The sequence below is a fragment of the Gobius niger genome, assembly GCF_951799975.1.
Source record: "Gobius niger genome assembly, chromosome: 16".
Lineage (NCBI taxonomy): Eukaryota > Metazoa > Chordata > Actinopteri > Gobiiformes > Gobiidae > Gobius > Gobius niger.
In genome coordinates this window covers 18,358,324-18,375,866 of record NC_136867.1, presented here as the reverse complement: position 1 = coordinate 18,375,866, position 17,543 = coordinate 18,358,324, and the positions used below count along the sequence as shown (strand labels likewise).

The following is a 17,543-nucleotide window of genomic DNA, read 5'->3' as shown; positions in this document are numbered from 1 at the left end:
CAATGACAGATCCTATAAATATTAAAGCCATTTTAAACAAGTTGCGATTTTGCACAAAAGACTGACACTCGTATCACAAACAATTGAGAGATATACTTAAAATGTATGTTATACTATTCAGATTATAAGTATAGCAGCCATGGATGCTGTGTGTGGCTTTCTATCCAGCTGAGGGTGTCTCAGCTATCAGCCTCATTGACCAAAATTGAAGTCCTTAAAGTGTACACAGGGTTATGTAAGATGACGTTAACACGTACTATATACTGTAGTGTATCCTATGAAATACACAACTACTTCCAAGATGTACACGAATAAGGCTTAAGATTATGGCTGCTGACTCGTGAAGTAAAAAAAATCTCTCTATTGAGTGAGATTTTAAAGAAAATTACGATGTCTAGACTCAGGTCAGGGCATCACCACAACTGCAGCTACTTGGGTGTGTTTTGAGGACCTTAAGGGGCTTTACAGACGGGTGGCTCTAATGTTATGCCTTATAGGTCGAAACTAGTTTGCATGTTAAATAAATAGAATAAATAATACAGTACATTATATACAGTATGTACTAACCTTTGCCTTTCACCAACATAGAGAAAACGCGTGTATTTTAAATGACCTCGAAACAGAGTATTTTTTATAAAACTGTGAATTCGCGCTAGTTACAAAAAGAAGATGCAATTTTGTAAGTTTAACTCAACAAGAGAATCTGATTGGCTCATGTCAGGTTCATGTGATCCACAGTGCCTCTGCAGCAGACTGAAGGATCATCCTGAAAAAGTGTTGGTGAAAGGACACCATGCAGTTGTGTGTTTTTTTTTATTTTGACAGAGGGTCAAGTAGACCAGGTCACACAGGGGCAGCTGGAGGACTCATAACTATTCAGGTACTTAAACAAGGTAGCTATATATACCCTATAAAGGACCAAGTATGGGCTGGAAGTCAAAAGTATTGAAGATGTCCTCATATTTATCTCTATATTTCATCTCAGTCTTCTAAAGGACCTATTTTAGTGTTTCCTATTGGATAAATTGTAAAGAAGATTGCAGCCTGTAAGTTGTTGGACCATATTTCTTCCAATAGTAACATCTTAGAAAATGCAGCCATGTGTTATGTATGTATGTATTATTGCTCCTTTCAAACTGGAGGAGTCTTTTACAATCATATACTTTAATGAATTAATTAAATGCATATGGTTTGCATTTAACATTCGAATGATACTTTTAATATCCAGCCCTCTTGAGATTCAAAACCAGCTTTAGATAATTATAAATATGTAATTAAAATGGTCTAAAGTTGAGGGTAACCCATATTTAAAACAGACTGGGCCTCTTTGAGCCTCCTGTGCCGCTGCACTACACCACTCTCTGGCAAACTGCACCTTTAAACTTCTTGAGCTGATGTTATGGGACTAAAACAAGTTTGGTGAAGAATATTTATAAATGAAATACTGACATTTTGTATTGCATCTGGGACAAAGCAGTAATATCTATTGTTATAAAGGATATTTTTCTTGGTTGTGTTTAATGGTTGGGTACTTCACAAGTTGAAATAACATGGAGTTTTGTTAATATTGTGTTTTAAGGTACTTTTTTTTTAAATTTGGTACAAGAAGATGGTGGTTTATATAAGAAATGACCAAATATCTCTCCAGCCTCAGGGGACTGTTGATTGTAAATGGCTGCTCCGTCCTGTTGAGGTTCAAAGGGAAAGAAAGAAATATTTTATTCCTGATGATTGAAATAAACAGAAACACTTTTAAGTATTTATTTCAAGGCGGGATTAGATTTGGGACAAATGCTGAGGGCTCATTTCTTCTCCCCGATATCTTCAGGCCGTCCCAAAATACCGGGTCAAATATCACTTTTAATAGACTATTGTGAAGAACATAAAGTGTGCCAATCTTCAGAGGGAGGGAACAAACTTTAACTCTTTGCACAAAATACTGTAACTTGTGTTTTTCCTGTGACTGAAGCTTTTATAATCTGTCGTATTTATTGACACACATTAATCCATTAAATATTTATATATGGTTCATTCATTATGTTTCTTGTTTCTTTATTTAAGATTGTAGACGTTATTCATGTGGCTCATGCAATTAGAGAGCAAAGTGATCTTATTTTCACATCTATATAGGTAGTCACATTATTACCTATACTGCAAAAGATCTATCACAATAAGTTAGTGCACAATCAGGTTAAATATTGCAACCCTGGCTTTGGGTTGTGAGATTAGGCAGATGAGTTTTAGCTGAGCCTAGTTACTGGTGATAAGGGGACCGCACAAGGAGCTTCTAATGATAGCACATACATCTCGTGTTGTGTAATTGGGCAATACACTTCACTCACCCTTGTATTTAGCTGCCAATACTCCCCTCAGCAGAACAACCACTGCCACTAGTATATACAAATCCTTTTATGACCCTCTTTTAGCGTGCAGATATTTTCAGTTTGCCTAAGTTAAACCGGCAGCTGGACCTCACTTCTCAGAGGAATCCCACTTGACACTGTCCCGCTGTGGTGCACTTTTATTTCGGTTTGGGGGAGCATAAGGAGCGCTCGTCCTTGTATTGTTGCCAGGCAGATCCAGCGGCCCGCGTGGCTAACCTCTGACATCAGTCTCTACCCAGTGACTCAAGTCAGGACCACTATCCCTTTTAGCATCCCACGCTGGCACCGTGTCTGTTTAGTTTCACATTTGGACCCCTCCCCGTTTTGTTGTTGTGTTTTAGCAGGGAGGGCTATTTGCGGCCCCATTATGACAGCCGCATGTAAACACATCACTCTCACTGGCTGTGGACCAAAGCCAGGTCACTGCATCAATGGTGGCCTGTGCAGGAAGGGGATTTGTACTTTCAACTCAATGCAGGACATTTTAATTCTGCATGAGCCATAGATTATAATGTGAAGTCACCATTATGTTTAGTCTAGTCTGGGAGTTAATGTTTGTGAAGAGACAGGTTTGTCAGAGGCGTAAAGCAGACTCTCAAACTAGTTCCCTGCAACACTTAAGACCCACTGGGAAAGCCTCCAGCAGAAAAGAAAGTCTGGTTGTAGCTTGATCAGCATGGTTTTAGTTCTCATGGGGCGACAGTTGGCAGAGGGGATCATCTCGGAAGGTTGTGTTCTTGAGCAAGACACTTCACCCACATCGCCTCCAGTGTCTGCGTACATTGGTGTATGAAGGAGAGAGTGAATGGGTGACTGGTTCCTTGGTGTGAAGGGCCAAATGAAGGCAGAAAAGGGCCATATAAGTTGAGTCCATTTACCATTTTAGTTCTTAGTTTAGTAAAAACAGTCACAAAAATCAGATTTCGCTGCTGGCAAACTGAACATCTGTTGGTCCATACACTATATAATTTAAAGACTTGCAACCTGTTGTTTTTAATCACTGTTCTTGTGCACATTTTCTCAATTTCTCTATTGTGGTACAAATGAAGGTTTTCTTATCATACCTTAATACACCTATATTTATAGCATCAATTTTACAAGCCAGTATTGTCACATTGTCTGCAACATCTGCAACATCCAATTCGGATTTGCAGGATGGGTTTCAATTTAAGTGCTGTAAACAGTGTTTGGTATTATAATGAATCATCTTCAATATGATTTGTTCGTTCTTTATTTTGAAGTTGTGCGTGCAAACTCAATGGGGAAGAGCAGAAGCAGTGACCTAACATAACCTTCAGTCCATCTGCTGCTGCCACTACTACGATCGATATAAATGTGAACTGGACAAAATACTACACTACTTACTTTATATAATTCTGCAACTCATAAAAGGGTGAAATGTCTTAATTTCTCCAAGCAGCCTGGTTAAATGAATGCATTAAAAATAAGGTAATGGCCATAGCTTCAACTATCCAGCTGTGGGGATGGCCCTGGTGCTCAGCAGGCGCTCCTAATACGCTGTTAAGTGCACTGTATGTTGAATATAAAGTATGTAACAGCCAAGTAAGGCATGTTTTGTATTCAATTAATGATGGCATGCTTTTCCATGCTTAGCTGTTTATATAGACCACAAAACCTCAAGGGACAATAGATGGCTCCAGTTAACCTCATTTATATACCAACTACAGCTGCAACAAACAGAGTCATAGAGCTATAGAATTGCTGTCTTACAGTTATCTGTGGTTGGTTATGGTTATCTGTGGTTTCAATGTCCAAATGTGGCACAACCTTTATGTATAGGGTTTACAAGTCTAGAGTGTAGGTTGTATCACATAACAGACAGCTCAACACTTGTTATATCAAGTTTATTATGTTTTCACATTTCAAAGCAGGTGTCAGTGACTTTCCGCAGTCGTTGCCTTTACATTGATGTTGAGAAGCATCCTGTCATTATGAAGGCATGAATTACATAATGCTGACCACTTGTACTATATCATGTTTAGCACCACGGCTGAGCACCATCAACAAGCATTAAACACTCGGGATTAGACAGAAGCTTAAACAATAGCTTTCAAATCATCTCTGATCTAATCAACGTGCTACTGTTAAAAGCATCTAATTTACAGGAGCAATCATTTAAGTGTACAGCCATTAGTAATGGGACAAAATTACATATTTTTTTTTTCCCAGAGTTTGTCGTACAGTTGCTGAAAGTGATTAGTAAATGTAAACCTGAGGTAATCACAGCGTATTTTGTGTATTATCTTTTCCATCAGCCTTGTAAGGATGCATCAATGTGACACTATGGATGTTAACAATACTATCGATTGTTTTCATTTTGTCCTGATCTTGGTACAAATCATTTCATAATATGTCAAATTTGAAGAAAGTTACTTCAGCAGCTACAGCAGTCCTGGGGCTAACTACCAGAGACACGGCTGCTGTTTCATGCCTACGGCTTCTGCCACCATCATTCACCGCACTCCAAACAGGGTGAGTGAAGTGTCCACCGCCAGAGCCTCGTTTGCCCAAGAAAAAGTCTTTCTTTACACTTTTAGCATTAGCGGCAAAGATCCACAAAACTCAAACACAATTTGCTGCAGGCGATTCAACTGATATCAATATACATAAAAAAAACATAACAGAAACTAGTTTAACAATGTCAAAGCAACCGAAAAACGTATGATAAAATACATGACTCTGAGACTTCAAACATAATATTTACCCGTCATCTTCTCGTTTGATAAGGGCATGAGGGAGTGCCTTCGAGCCTTTATAGAAATAAAACACTTCAGTTACGGATCTGCCTGCATCCTGATACATTCAACTTCAGTAATAACTCACAAATGCTAATTGCTTATCAATCACATGTCATTGATTTATTGGTGCATCCTTACTGTCCATCAGATCATATTAAAAGCCTTCATTTCTCCTTCACTCTTCCTTCCCTGTTGACCTGATGTCAAAGGTCATCATCACGGCCATATCTGCGCTCTCCCCTGATGCGGCGGCCAGTTTGAGTTGCTGCACCCCTCCCCCGGTGAAAACATCTGCCTCCCAAACTCTGCTCTTGTTTAGCTTCAGGTCAGTCCTGGTCTGTCCCACCACCACACACACTTTCTGGGCTCCCGGAACCCTCACCCTGAACCTCACCCAGGATTCGGACTCTAAAAGTCCCATTCTCGGCTCGAAGAGAACACAACCTTTCCTCCAGGCAGAGTAGACGCATGGGAAGGGCGCCCCGGGTTGATTGCCGGTGTTCTTTAAAACAAAGTCGCACATCGGGTTAAAGCTGTCTCCAGGGGTGGTCCTTGCATACAGTCCCAACCGATACACCCCTCTATCCGGTAGGGAAGCGCTGACAGTCACCTTGCTATCTGTATATGTGCAGAAGAGGTATCGGGACAGCGGGAGCCTGCTCTGTTTCGTGATCTCGTCCCAGCTCAGCACAGTGTGAAGTTCTAAGTCCTGCTGGTTGTGAAAGGTGATGTTGCATTTGCCCTGCTGCGTGCTCACTACCCCTGTCGTGTGGCTGAATTTTGATAGCCCGAATTCGGATGTGCGTACCCCGGGACCGCAAGCCGAGCCTAAATTCGGTGGAAACAACTCATCGAGGCTCGTCGCTTTCCCTTTGCAGTGCAGCAGGAAGTTTGCCACGTTGTGAAATTTGACATCTGTTTTCTCATAGTCCCGGACAAACACTGACAAGCGGTAAAACCCATGAATGGGGCATAAGACGTGGCAAGTTAGGGCATCTGATTGAATTTGAGTGGCCAGGCAGCGCTTGGCTACACCTGGCTCTAAACTGGGGTGCACTAGTTCACACACGAGCATTAGCGGACGCGACGTTTTGAGCACAACTTCGCAGGATCCTTGCTCCACTTGAACTACCTCGCTGCCAGAGCTGCTCCCGGACACACCCTGGGCCTGTGCGTTGGGCTGGAGACCCCAGGACAAGAAGGGGTTCTCCGGGATCTCCTCCATCGCTCTTGGCACGGGACACTCCACCGCGAACGAGCAAACCCACATCAGAGGAGTGGTGGCCGCCTCGGGACGGGCGAAGATTTTGACGTCGTAGGTGCCGCAGGCGGGAGGCAGGAGCTGGAGCTTCATGCTGCGATGGGACACGGTTAGGAGCCCGAAGGAGGATTTGGAGGTGTCCCGTTGTTTTTCCGAGGACCCCGAGTGGAGCAGGTCCTGGTGAGGTGTGGTCTCGAACGTGAACACGGTGGGACGGGAGAAGCCCAGGGAGATGTTCGCCTCGCCGTCATCTGGAAAGATACACATCGAAATGCTTATTGGTGAGTTTTAGGGATGGTTTTCATTGCCAACACACTGAAGGTCAGTAACCATGGCAACACACTGTCAATAGCCATATAACAGCTAGCAGATGAGTTTTTCTTGAATAGGGCTGGGTACTATCATTTTCCCAATATTGTTACTTTAATGATACTTATACCATACGCTACCAATACCTGAGCAATACCTTTTCAATACCTATACTATACCATACGACACTGATACCTGAGCAATACTTTTTCAATACCTATACTATACTATACTATACGATACTGATACCTGAGCAATACTTTTTCAATACCTATACTATACTATACTATACTATACTATACGATACTGATACCTGAGCAATACTTTTTCAATACCTATACTATACTATACTATACGATACTGATACCTGAGCAATACTTTTTCAATACCTATACTATACTATACTATACTATACTATACGATACTGATACCTGAGCAATACTTTTTCAATACCTATACTATACTATACTATACTATACCATACGACACTGATACCTGAGCAATACTTTTTCAATACCTATACTATACTATACTATACGATACTGATACCTGAGCAATACTTTTTCAATACCTATACTATACTATACTATACTATACTATACGATACTGATACCTGAGCAATACTTTTTCAATACCTATACTATACTATACTATACGATACTGATACCTGAGCAATACTTTTTCAATACCTATACTATACTATACTATACTATACTATACGATACTGATACCTGAGCAATACTTTTTCAATACCTATACTATACTATACTATACGATACTGATACCTGAGCAATACTTTTTCAATACCTATACTATACTATACTATACTATACTATACGATACTGATACCTGAGCAATACTTTTTCAATACCTATACTGTACTATACTATACTATACGATACTGATACCTGAGCAATACTTTTTCAATACCTATACTATACTATACTATACTATACTATACCATACGATACTGATACCTGAGCAATACTTTTTCAATACCTATACTATACTATACTATACTATACTATACGATACTGATACCTGAGCAATACTTTTTCAATACCTATACTATACTATACTATACGATACTGATACCTGAGCAATACTTTTTCAATACCTATACTATACTATACTATACTATACTATACGATACTGATACCTGAGCAATACTTTTTCAATACCTATACTATACTATACTATACGATACTGATACCTGAGCAATACTTTTTCAATACCTATACTATACTATACTATACTATACTATACGATACTGATACCTGAGCAATACTTTTTCAATACCTATACTATACTATACTATACGATACTGATACCTGAGCAATACTTTTTCAATACCTATACTATACTATACTATACTATACTATACGATACTGATACCTGAGCAATACTTTTTCAATACCTATACTGTACTATACTATACTATACGATACTGATACCTGAGCAATACTTTTTCAATACCTATACTATACTATACTATACTATACTATACTATACCATACGATACTGATACCTGAGCAATACTTTTTCAATACCTATACTATACTATACTATACTATACTATACGATACTGATACCTGAGCAATACTTTTTCAATACCTATACTGTACTATACTATACTATACGATACTGATACCTGAGCAATACTTTTTCAATACCTATACGATACGATACGATACGATACGATGCTATACTATACTATACTATACTATACTATACTATACTATACTATACTATACTATACTATACTATACTATACTATACTATACTTTCGTCCATAGAATACAATTTCTTTTACATCTGTATCTTATACTTGAGGTGAAACAACCTAATAACTTCCTTTACAAAACTTGGTCTATAGATATAGTATTTTTTTTCCGGTACCTAACTTTTTTTTTTGAGACCATACTGGTATTGTGGTGCCCAACCCTACTCTTGACGCCTCCAGAGAAAAGTCAACGTAGTAAGCATTAACATCACTATCACTTCTCAAGGTCTAGCGAATTTTGGGGGACACACAAATCTGCACTAACCCGTGATCATGTGACACTGGTGTGGCTGTATGAGCCTCAGTCCCAGAGTGAAGAAGGCCGACGTCTTGAAGACTCTCCTCTCAAACTCCTCGATGGAGATGGGCGAGTCCAGCAGCTGCCACGTCTCCTCATCGGGGAAATGCGAGTGGATAAACTCCTCCGGGTCAGTCAGGAAGTAGAAGTCGTCAAACCTTTAGCAGGAAAATACAACACCGTATTGCATGAAAATTGCAGACATTACTATTTGCAGTTTTAAAATGCCCATGAAAGAAAGATACTGATAATTAAACCACTATTATCTACCTTGAGTTTTCTATGACTTGAAATGAGTAAGATAAATCCCAGAATAGTGTAGTCAAGGATTAGGTCAAAAAAATAAATGTTAACCTAAATTGAATAAATATTTATTTATTTCTACTCTATAAAACAAGATCACTTGTCTCTCTACACATGGCTGTATTTTACAAGTGCACTTTCTATGTTATACACAATTACCAGACCTTTTGATGAAGCTCTCCTGCTCCATGTTGACCCGCCCCGCTCCCCAGCAGGCGTCCAGCAGGAACCACTGTCCCGAGAGCAGCACGGCGTTCCACAGATGGTCCGACTTCACGCCCTTAAGGCTCTGGCCCTGTCTGTACCCCACGCCCTTACTGTGTCCCGGGACCTCCTGGCACTCAATACCCACCTCCCTGCAAAAGTGGAAAGTCAGCATGTGTCAAACAACAAAACGTAAAGCTTTTCACAAATACAGGGCTGTATTCATAATAAAGGCCTTGGAACATTTTACATATTTAACAGAATAGAATAAAATTAAACAGACGCATTTTATTCAATGGTGTGACTTGACTCGTAAATTCACTCCAGCATTGAGATGCTACTGCTTTGCTTTGATCACAGGCAGCCAGATATTGGGCTTAATCATGTTAACTCCAAATGCTTTGTCATGACAACCCACAGGAAAAAAATGCATGGGAACGCAAGTGATGTCACAGCATGGGAGCAGAAGCCAAAAGTGTGTCAATTCTACATTATTTGCTTTGACACTCTACACTGTTAGGAGCTCTGTCTTGAAAGTAAAATAGTATTCTTGTTTGTCTATTTGAGTAATAGCGTTTTTAAACTACATTTACTATATTACTTCTGGCCACTTTATACCCAACACAACTTTTTTTTTAAGTCAATGCTATTGAAGTGCTGTACTTAAACTCAAATATCCTTAGACTAAAAGGCTCTGAGAGCAGAAAAGAAACATGTTTCCAATGAATGACGACAGTAAATAGATTTTAACTGCAAATGCACAAACACTTGAAGCACAAAGTAATGTTAAGAAAGTATTCATGAAAATTCTTTATGGGCACGTTGTCGATAAGAGAAGAGTGCGCTGTTTGTTCCAGTAGAGGAACAAGCCGTTTGTTGTACTTCACAATAGTACACTAAGCTCAAGAGGATAAAAGTTTTCATGCTACAATAGGGTGAGTTTTTTTTAATGAAGATTTACTGAACAAGACTCCTTTCTTTTTATCCATGCCCATGCCATGTGCAGGGACAAAACCAGTTGTAGCATGTACAAGGTAAAATACAGTAAACCCCAAACATATAAAAGGTCACCTGCACATCTCGGAGCATAGACTGGAGTATCCACAGCACACCCCTCGACCTGCAGCAATCACCTCTTCAGGAGAACTCAGCTTTTCAGAGCGTCCCAGGAACCCACTCACGTCATACTCTGAGAAGAAACGTGTCAAAGTATCCACATAGTAACCACATAGGGAAAGACTGATTTGTTCTCAGTTATATTGCTACGTTAAAATTGCAGTCTACAGAGGTTGACCAAAACTGTGCATAAACCAGCTGGGACAAAACCTGGACAGGACGTGGCTAAGTGGAAACACGGGTCTTCAATCTGGAAAGCTGAGCTACTTTGAGGATACTTGAGTCACTAAGAACATCCTGGACACACAGTTGCCAAGATAATTTCGACACAAAAAAGGAAAATGACTCTAGCTGCCACTTTATACAGATTACGTTCAACATAACTCAAACATTTGGTGCTCAAGGAGAAAATGCACCTACGAATGTGACTTGGTACAGCTGATAAGTTGGAGAGATGGGGGTGGTACAGCAACATATCATATTTATTAACATTTTAAACATGTTCAGAAATGGAAAAGACCGATGAGACCCACGCCGCAGCTTGATACCCCCTGGGATTTTAGTCATTTAATCAAATAATACATTTCACCAGACATTGGGGACATTTAGTAACTCGCTCACCGATGTTGTGACACAGCCAAACCCAGATGGCCCTGACTCGCTCCACCTCCGTCCTGGCTCCCTCTGTGATACTGTGGGCAATGGTCTTCACATCGTAGACACGCTTCTCCTTCAGCTGCATTTTGATCATAAAATATAAAAACAGAAGAACAACAAAAAATTTCAGTTTCAGCCTTCATTCTTTGCACTTTTATCCCTTTTTGTAAGAGTTTTTTCCCGGTTCAATTGAAAAATCCGCATTACCCATAAGCCCCAAGGTTGTGAGCTCTGAATGGGAGCTGCTATATTTGTAACTGAGTGGTTCATTGATTATTTTCTGCTCACTTCAGGATCACCATGACCCAGCTCAGTACTGTGCTACTAATGCTCTCCCTTTCCTGTTTGCTAACATAAAGGATGTAATCTTACACTTTCAGATCAACAATAACATCCACTCTTGTAACCAGTGCCCACATGAGGAAAAAAAAAAACATGTGTGACTAGTGGATTTTCTAACAGCAGAGTTTGAAGGTGTGTTTGTTTGGAAAAATTCATAAAACTGAACTCACAAAAGAACTGACTCACTTGCTCTTGCAGCTCTGCTTCTTTAATATTACAGAGAAAATACTAGCCATGTTTGCTGAGACTTTATATTTACATTTCTGGTCTTTGTACTGGGGTTAAGGTAAGGGTAAAAGGAACAGGCCACCGTTTTTCCATACTGAATTATGTTCTTACCTGAGCTTAGACGAGTTGATGCGTATCTGTCTGGTCTTTGCCCGTGGAAGAGCTTGGTCGCTTCTAACTTCACCCCGTTTGGAGCCATAGGAATATATCTCAGTATGGAAAAACGGTGGCCTGTTCCTTTAAGATTAGTCTTATTCCATGAATGTAACTTGTTTTCCATGTTATCACACCTCTTGGTACCACACTATACTATTACTGCGCTGTAAAGTAAATTGTTATCAATGTAATTTTGCAGAATTTGTATTACATACACATACCCATTTTACATTCAATTAAGTCCTCACTTTAAAGGAATAGGCCACCGTTTTTATATACTAAGATATGTTCTTACCTCACTTTAGTCGAGTTAATATATCCCCGTCTGGTCATTGTCCGCGCGCTCTGTCACGCAAACGGAGCACATACGCAGCCTCTCCCATATGTGACATAGCTCCGAAAAAGCTCACGATAGAAGCTACCAAGCTCTTCCACGTGTTCCCTATTTAAATAAAGTTACGTGAAGTGTTGTCATGCGAAGTATATTTACACAGAAATGTAACGTGTCGATTTTATAAGCAAATAAAAAGGGGGACTATATTGTGAGGCGTAATGATACGAGGAGCACAGCGTCCGCGTAGTAACTCCTAAAGACTTCCCCCGCTCACTTCCGTCAATAACCTTTAGGAGTTACTGCGCGGACGTTTTACTCCTCGTATCATTACGCCTCACAATATAGTCCCCCTTTTTATTTGCTTATAAAATCGACACGTTACATTTCTGTGTAAATATACTTCGCATGAAAACACTTCACGTAACTTTATTTAAATAGGGAACACGTGGAAGAGCTTGGTAGCTTCTATCGTGAGCTTTTTCGGAGCTATGTCACATATGGGAGAGGCTGCGTATGTGCTCCGTTTGCGTGACAGAGCGCGCGGACAATGACCAGACGGGGATATATTAACTCGACTAAAGTGAGGTAAGAACATATCTTAGTATATAAAAACGGTGGCCTATTCCTTTAATGTATCATTATAATGAAAAAGATTTTAAAAAGAAGTTACAAAGTCTTTTAGGATGAAGAAGAAATTAGAAGTTTGTAATAGTTGACAACGTTCCAAACTCAATTGTTGGGCTGTGGGAGTGGATTATCTCCTTCAGTGTGGTTCTCCTGGAGGTTACTCTCATTTTCACTGGGTTTTGAAAATGTCCTTGCCAAGAATGAGGGTCTAATGACAGGGAACGCTTATAGATAATTATCCACCTGCTGCTTCACTGTTGACTGTTGGACATTTGGGCATTACATTTGTTTGTCTGTTTCACTGCTTGATATCTGCCTCATTGTCAATTTTCACACCGTGTTTCTGTAATATTTGGACTGTGACTGCTGTTGTGATATTGGGCTGTACAAAGTAAATACTGATCATCGGTCTACTGCGGGAGAAAGTGGAGCAGCCAGATGCCCTTCCTGAATCCTCTCTTTTTATCCGGGCTTCGGAACAACACTCACTGACCTTGTGGTTGGGATTTTCCTATTTGATGCCCTATATTCCTGGGCGACTGTCAAGGAATTCAATCGCTTCACCAACCGAGGAACTAAAACCCATTGACTCCATTATGTAATATGCATATCATATCATCTCATATTACTGCGGCACAAATATGGTGGCTCACATGGTCCACCATCCAAAACTGCAAAATAATTTAATTGGAAACGGATTACCACTAAATCCCCCATATGTCACTGTCCTTTTGGCACTGGTTGCTGCCCATGTAATAATGCTATAAATAGTGGTCCTAAGTGGGCTCACCTCAGCTCCCACCCGGATGACATGAGAGTCTACCCGGTGGAAAACCTCGAAGCTGCTGAAGAGGTCCTTTCGACGCTTCCTCTTCCCCGTCCCAGCTATGGACAGGCTCGACTTCTGTCCCGGGACGGTTTTGGGTTTGACCCCCTTGGTATTATCCTCCCCATCTGTCCTCACGGCGCTCTTCTTCACCACGGTAATAGTCCGGGCTGCACTCTCTGAGGACAGTTGTCTCTTAGCCACGGGACGCTGGTCTTCTGTCTCAGCTGTGAGCTTTTCAAACACACTCGTCCGGGACAGTACGCCATTCTTGGGGTTGTCCTTCGGTTTGGGACCCCCTTGGACGTCGTTGCACACCCCTATCACTTTAACAAGCCCGGGTTCGCTGAGATTTTCCTGCAGCTTGTGGAGCTCAAGTGGTTTGACCTGGATGCAGGCGTTTGGGGTGGCCTCGCTGTGTTGGGACACGCTGGGACCGCCACAGGAGAAGGGGAACGAGAACTTCTGCATGGCGACGTCAGCCGACATTATGTTTCTACCATGGCACCCTGTATAAAACAACGGGGAAAAATACAGCTCGAGAATGCGCTTTAGGGTTAGGTTTGTTGTTACATGTTGAAGATATAGCTCAACAGACACATGATCAAACACATGCTAAAGTTTCTCACTACATACAAAGAAATATTAAAAAAAAGAACATTGGTTAGGCATTTAAATGACAATAAAAAAATAAAAAAATGGGTTGTGTAACAAAATCAAGCTTCTACTGTACACTAATGACTAGTGTACAGTAGAAGCTTGAAGGGGGACATTACACTGCCTGGTCTGGTCATTCAGTGTAATCAGGTTGTCGGCTGACCTCATTCTTTGGGTAGACAACATTGCTGAACATGTAATTGTTTTTTTGATAGGAGTTTTTTCACCTATTGGTTGTTTTCTGGTTCTAGAATGTGAGGATGTCACACTCCCATTTGGTGGGCAGGAGCCACTTGTTCCTGTTAACTGCATTACACTTACACAAGTGGTATCTAAAAAGACAATATATTAATTACAAAAAGATCATTAATATTATTGACTGGGCCCATGATCTCTCTGTACAATCTCCTCAAAAACAAAATGATTTTACCTGCCCCCTACCTGTATAAATAGGCCTTTAGAACACTGTGATGGCACCTGACACCCAAGCAAAATAGAGGCCAAAATGAAAGAAAATAAATGCAATTTTAATGAAGTATGAACAAATGAACAAAAGCTGGTTGAAAACAGATTAAATTGTCAGTTGTCATATAAGTTTGTCCCGTAGAGAAATTTGACCCATCCTTCAGTGCTACTGGGGCACCCTATCAGGAGCAATGACTGACCACAGTGCAGCGTCTGGGGAGCCATCTAAGGTTAAGGACTTTATTATCCAAATAGGGATATTTGTCCTCTGCATTTGATACCACTGGGGCAACCTGGAAGGAGCGTCCGGAGGGGACCCATCTCCAGATGTGAAGCCAGGCCAAAGGTCAGTATCACCTGGCTGGAGGATCTCCATATGTTGAGCCCACCGTGCATGGCTCTATCGTATGTGTTCATAAATAGACTGATCTCGATCTAAAATAATCAAATGTAATGTTTTCATTTTTTGGTAGGTCTCTGTAGCACCACTCTCCGACCAAGACCATATTTCAGGCCCATTGGTCTATTACTGACGCAGCAGGAAGTACATTGTGTAGTTCTGTTCTGAGCACGGGACAGTGATTAAGTGGTAATTATTCTCTGTCTCTTTGTGACCCAAAATGAACACAGAGGTTTGGATCGTCCATCACTGTCATGGCACAGGGCTAGGCTTTTTACCAGATTAGTGTGACCCTAAAACTTTATGTATGATGAACATACGCTAAAAATAGACAGCAACTGCAGGCCACGCTGTCGTGAGATCACTGTGGGTTGTTTTATTGACATTAGCAGAGTTAAGCTAAAGCTACAACAATAAAAGGCTCTGGGCTTCCATCACGGCAATAAATACCGCGGTCCTCTGCAATTTTCTATTGGAAAATAACTTAAGCGTGATCATACTTAGGAAACAATGGTGATCTGAGGTACTGTAATAAATAGCCTAGTGGCTTAAAATTATGAGATGCATCACTGTGTAAAACTTGTATTCAAATTGTTTTCGCAGAATGTGCAAAAGATCATAAACAGAGTCCACTGAGCTAAAGCCAGAAAAGCAGAACAAATATTTGGTATCTTTACTCTCACAATATTATAAACAATCATGGGAAATGAATTTCTCCACACATTTAAAAGCTGCATTTCAAGAAGTTAGCAAAGTACTACTATACTGTATATGTTTTTGCTTTTGTGTGAATGTGCAAAAAATATATAACAAATTCACAGAGAGCAACTTCTTGGGACTAGTGGCTATGCTTGAAAATGCTGAGCTCTGACCTTTATGAAATAATAATAGTTTTTACTTTTTTTGCTGGATACACTACGATACAGATTTTCCATCCAAAAAATATATTCCGCATTTTTCTTGTACTCGTAACCTCGCATAAACTCCCCATATTCAGGCCACTTACTGTCCATACCTCGTGAAATGAGCACCAAAATCTACTCTGAAACTCCGCTGTCAGCTGAAATCGTCTTTAAATTCTTCACTGGAGCAGCTGTTTGGCTCAGAGCTTTGGTGGAGATCAACTGCCTTGCAACAGGATGACCCACACTCCTGCTTTATGTTGGCACCTATCCTCAAGGCTCAAGTCTCCTTCACAAAATCAATATTTCCTTTCAGCGCTGCAGGAGAAAGTGCCACCGCCGACCGTGAACCCTGATCTTTCACAAAGACAACCGCGGCCAAGATCAAGAGACATCAATCTTGTTAGCTTCAATTTCTATTATAAACAATTAACGCAATAAACGCTGAATTGGCCCTTAGAGCTATGTTTAATTCACTACCATACATTGCTTGTTTTGGGCCTACCTGCAACATTAATTACACAATACAACCCCAGGTTCAAATGTCAACTGTTGGGTCAGACGGGTTGGACCATTGTTCAAAAATAATGCTAAAGTCTGGAAATATTCGTGTATTTCAACACACGTCCTCAGCCAAGTTCAGAGGTCATAGTAAATGCCATAGATTGACCCACAATCAAAATAACGATGCAGATGTGGCCCTAGGATACGTGGCTAATAGTCAGAGGTGAAAAGGAGACAAAGTTTCTGGGACATTAACATTAGCATTACTTGAAGCACAGGGAACTTCTGCTTCAACATTCAAGTTCCAAGGCCAATCTTTTCATGTCACACTGAATCCCAACTTCAACTACACCTGCAAAGGATACTAATAACATTGTGTAACAGAACATGTTCCCTCCCCATTCTTACCTTTGAGTATGTTTTTATGAGGCAGAGATGTGTCCACAGTCAGTCCTGAGTGGCCCCCTATTGCAAAGAGGGGAGGCTTTTATACTCACACATAGGCTTGCCAGCACAGTGCCCAGAATAACAGGCCTAAAAATACTACAAAGCAGCTAAGTCCAGCCAATGGAGTCCGCTGTAACTGAGTAGTGTGATGTACCAGTGTGGCGTTGTGTGAACTTGAATGCTTTTGTTAATGGGTGTCTATGCATACCGCTCACCCCAGGTCTGTGCAACGTGTGAATACATTGTGAGGGGCAACTGGCATGTGTCCAAGTCGGTTTGTGATGTGTGTGTGTGTGCGCGCTCGACGGGCCGGGCATAAAGGGGCAGGTGGAGAAGTTGGCGCGTCCAGCATGTGTTGAGTGCAACAGAGCAGATACAGTGAAAGAGAGAAAGCACATGGAGTGAGTGGGGAAACGACAGCGGGTACTTCAAACTAAAAGAGCAGCGCAATTTCAAAGCATAAAGCACTACAGCCTAATCAGGCTTGAAATATTAGCAATCGACGATACGTAACTTCCCATTGGTCAAACCACACAGAGCACAGTATGGCAAGAAAGGTAGGGGACATCCGCGGACAGGCA

The 17,543-nt window shown here is 40.8% G+C and overlaps 1 protein-coding gene across 1 annotated transcript; it reads right to left on the bottom strand.

Moving 5' to 3' along the window:
- Positions 1-4,731: 4,731 nt before the first annotated feature.
- Positions 4,732-16,957, bottom strand: ky (kyphoscoliosis peptidase). Its single transcript, XM_079574063.1, has 7 exons — positions 16,924-16,957; positions 13,552-14,096; positions 11,039-11,153; positions 10,373-10,490; positions 9,262-9,453; positions 8,762-8,952; positions 4,732-6,655 (listed from the first exon to the last, which is right to left on the bottom strand). Exons 2-7 carry the CDS (start codon positions 14,074-14,076, stop codon positions 5,319-5,321), a joined length of 2,478 nt encoding a protein of 825 aa, XP_079430189.1. The 5' UTR covers positions 14,077-14,096; positions 16,924-16,957; the 3' UTR covers positions 4,732-5,318.
- Between the last annotated feature and the right edge of the window lie 586 nt (positions 16,958-17,543).

Coding starts and splice junctions, on each gene's coding strand:
- ky (XM_079574063.1), bottom strand. CDS start 14,076: ATGTCGGCTGACGTCGCCATGCAGAAGTTCTCGTTCCCCTTCTCCTGT. Junction 9,454..10,372: donor CTATGCTCCGAGATGTGCAG/GTGACCTTTTAT, acceptor CCACTTTTGCAG/GGAGGTGGGTATTGAGTGCC. Junction 8,953..9,261: donor CAGGAGAGCTTCATCAAAAG/GTCTGGTAATTG, acceptor TTCCTGCTAAAG/GTTTGACGACTTCTACTTCC.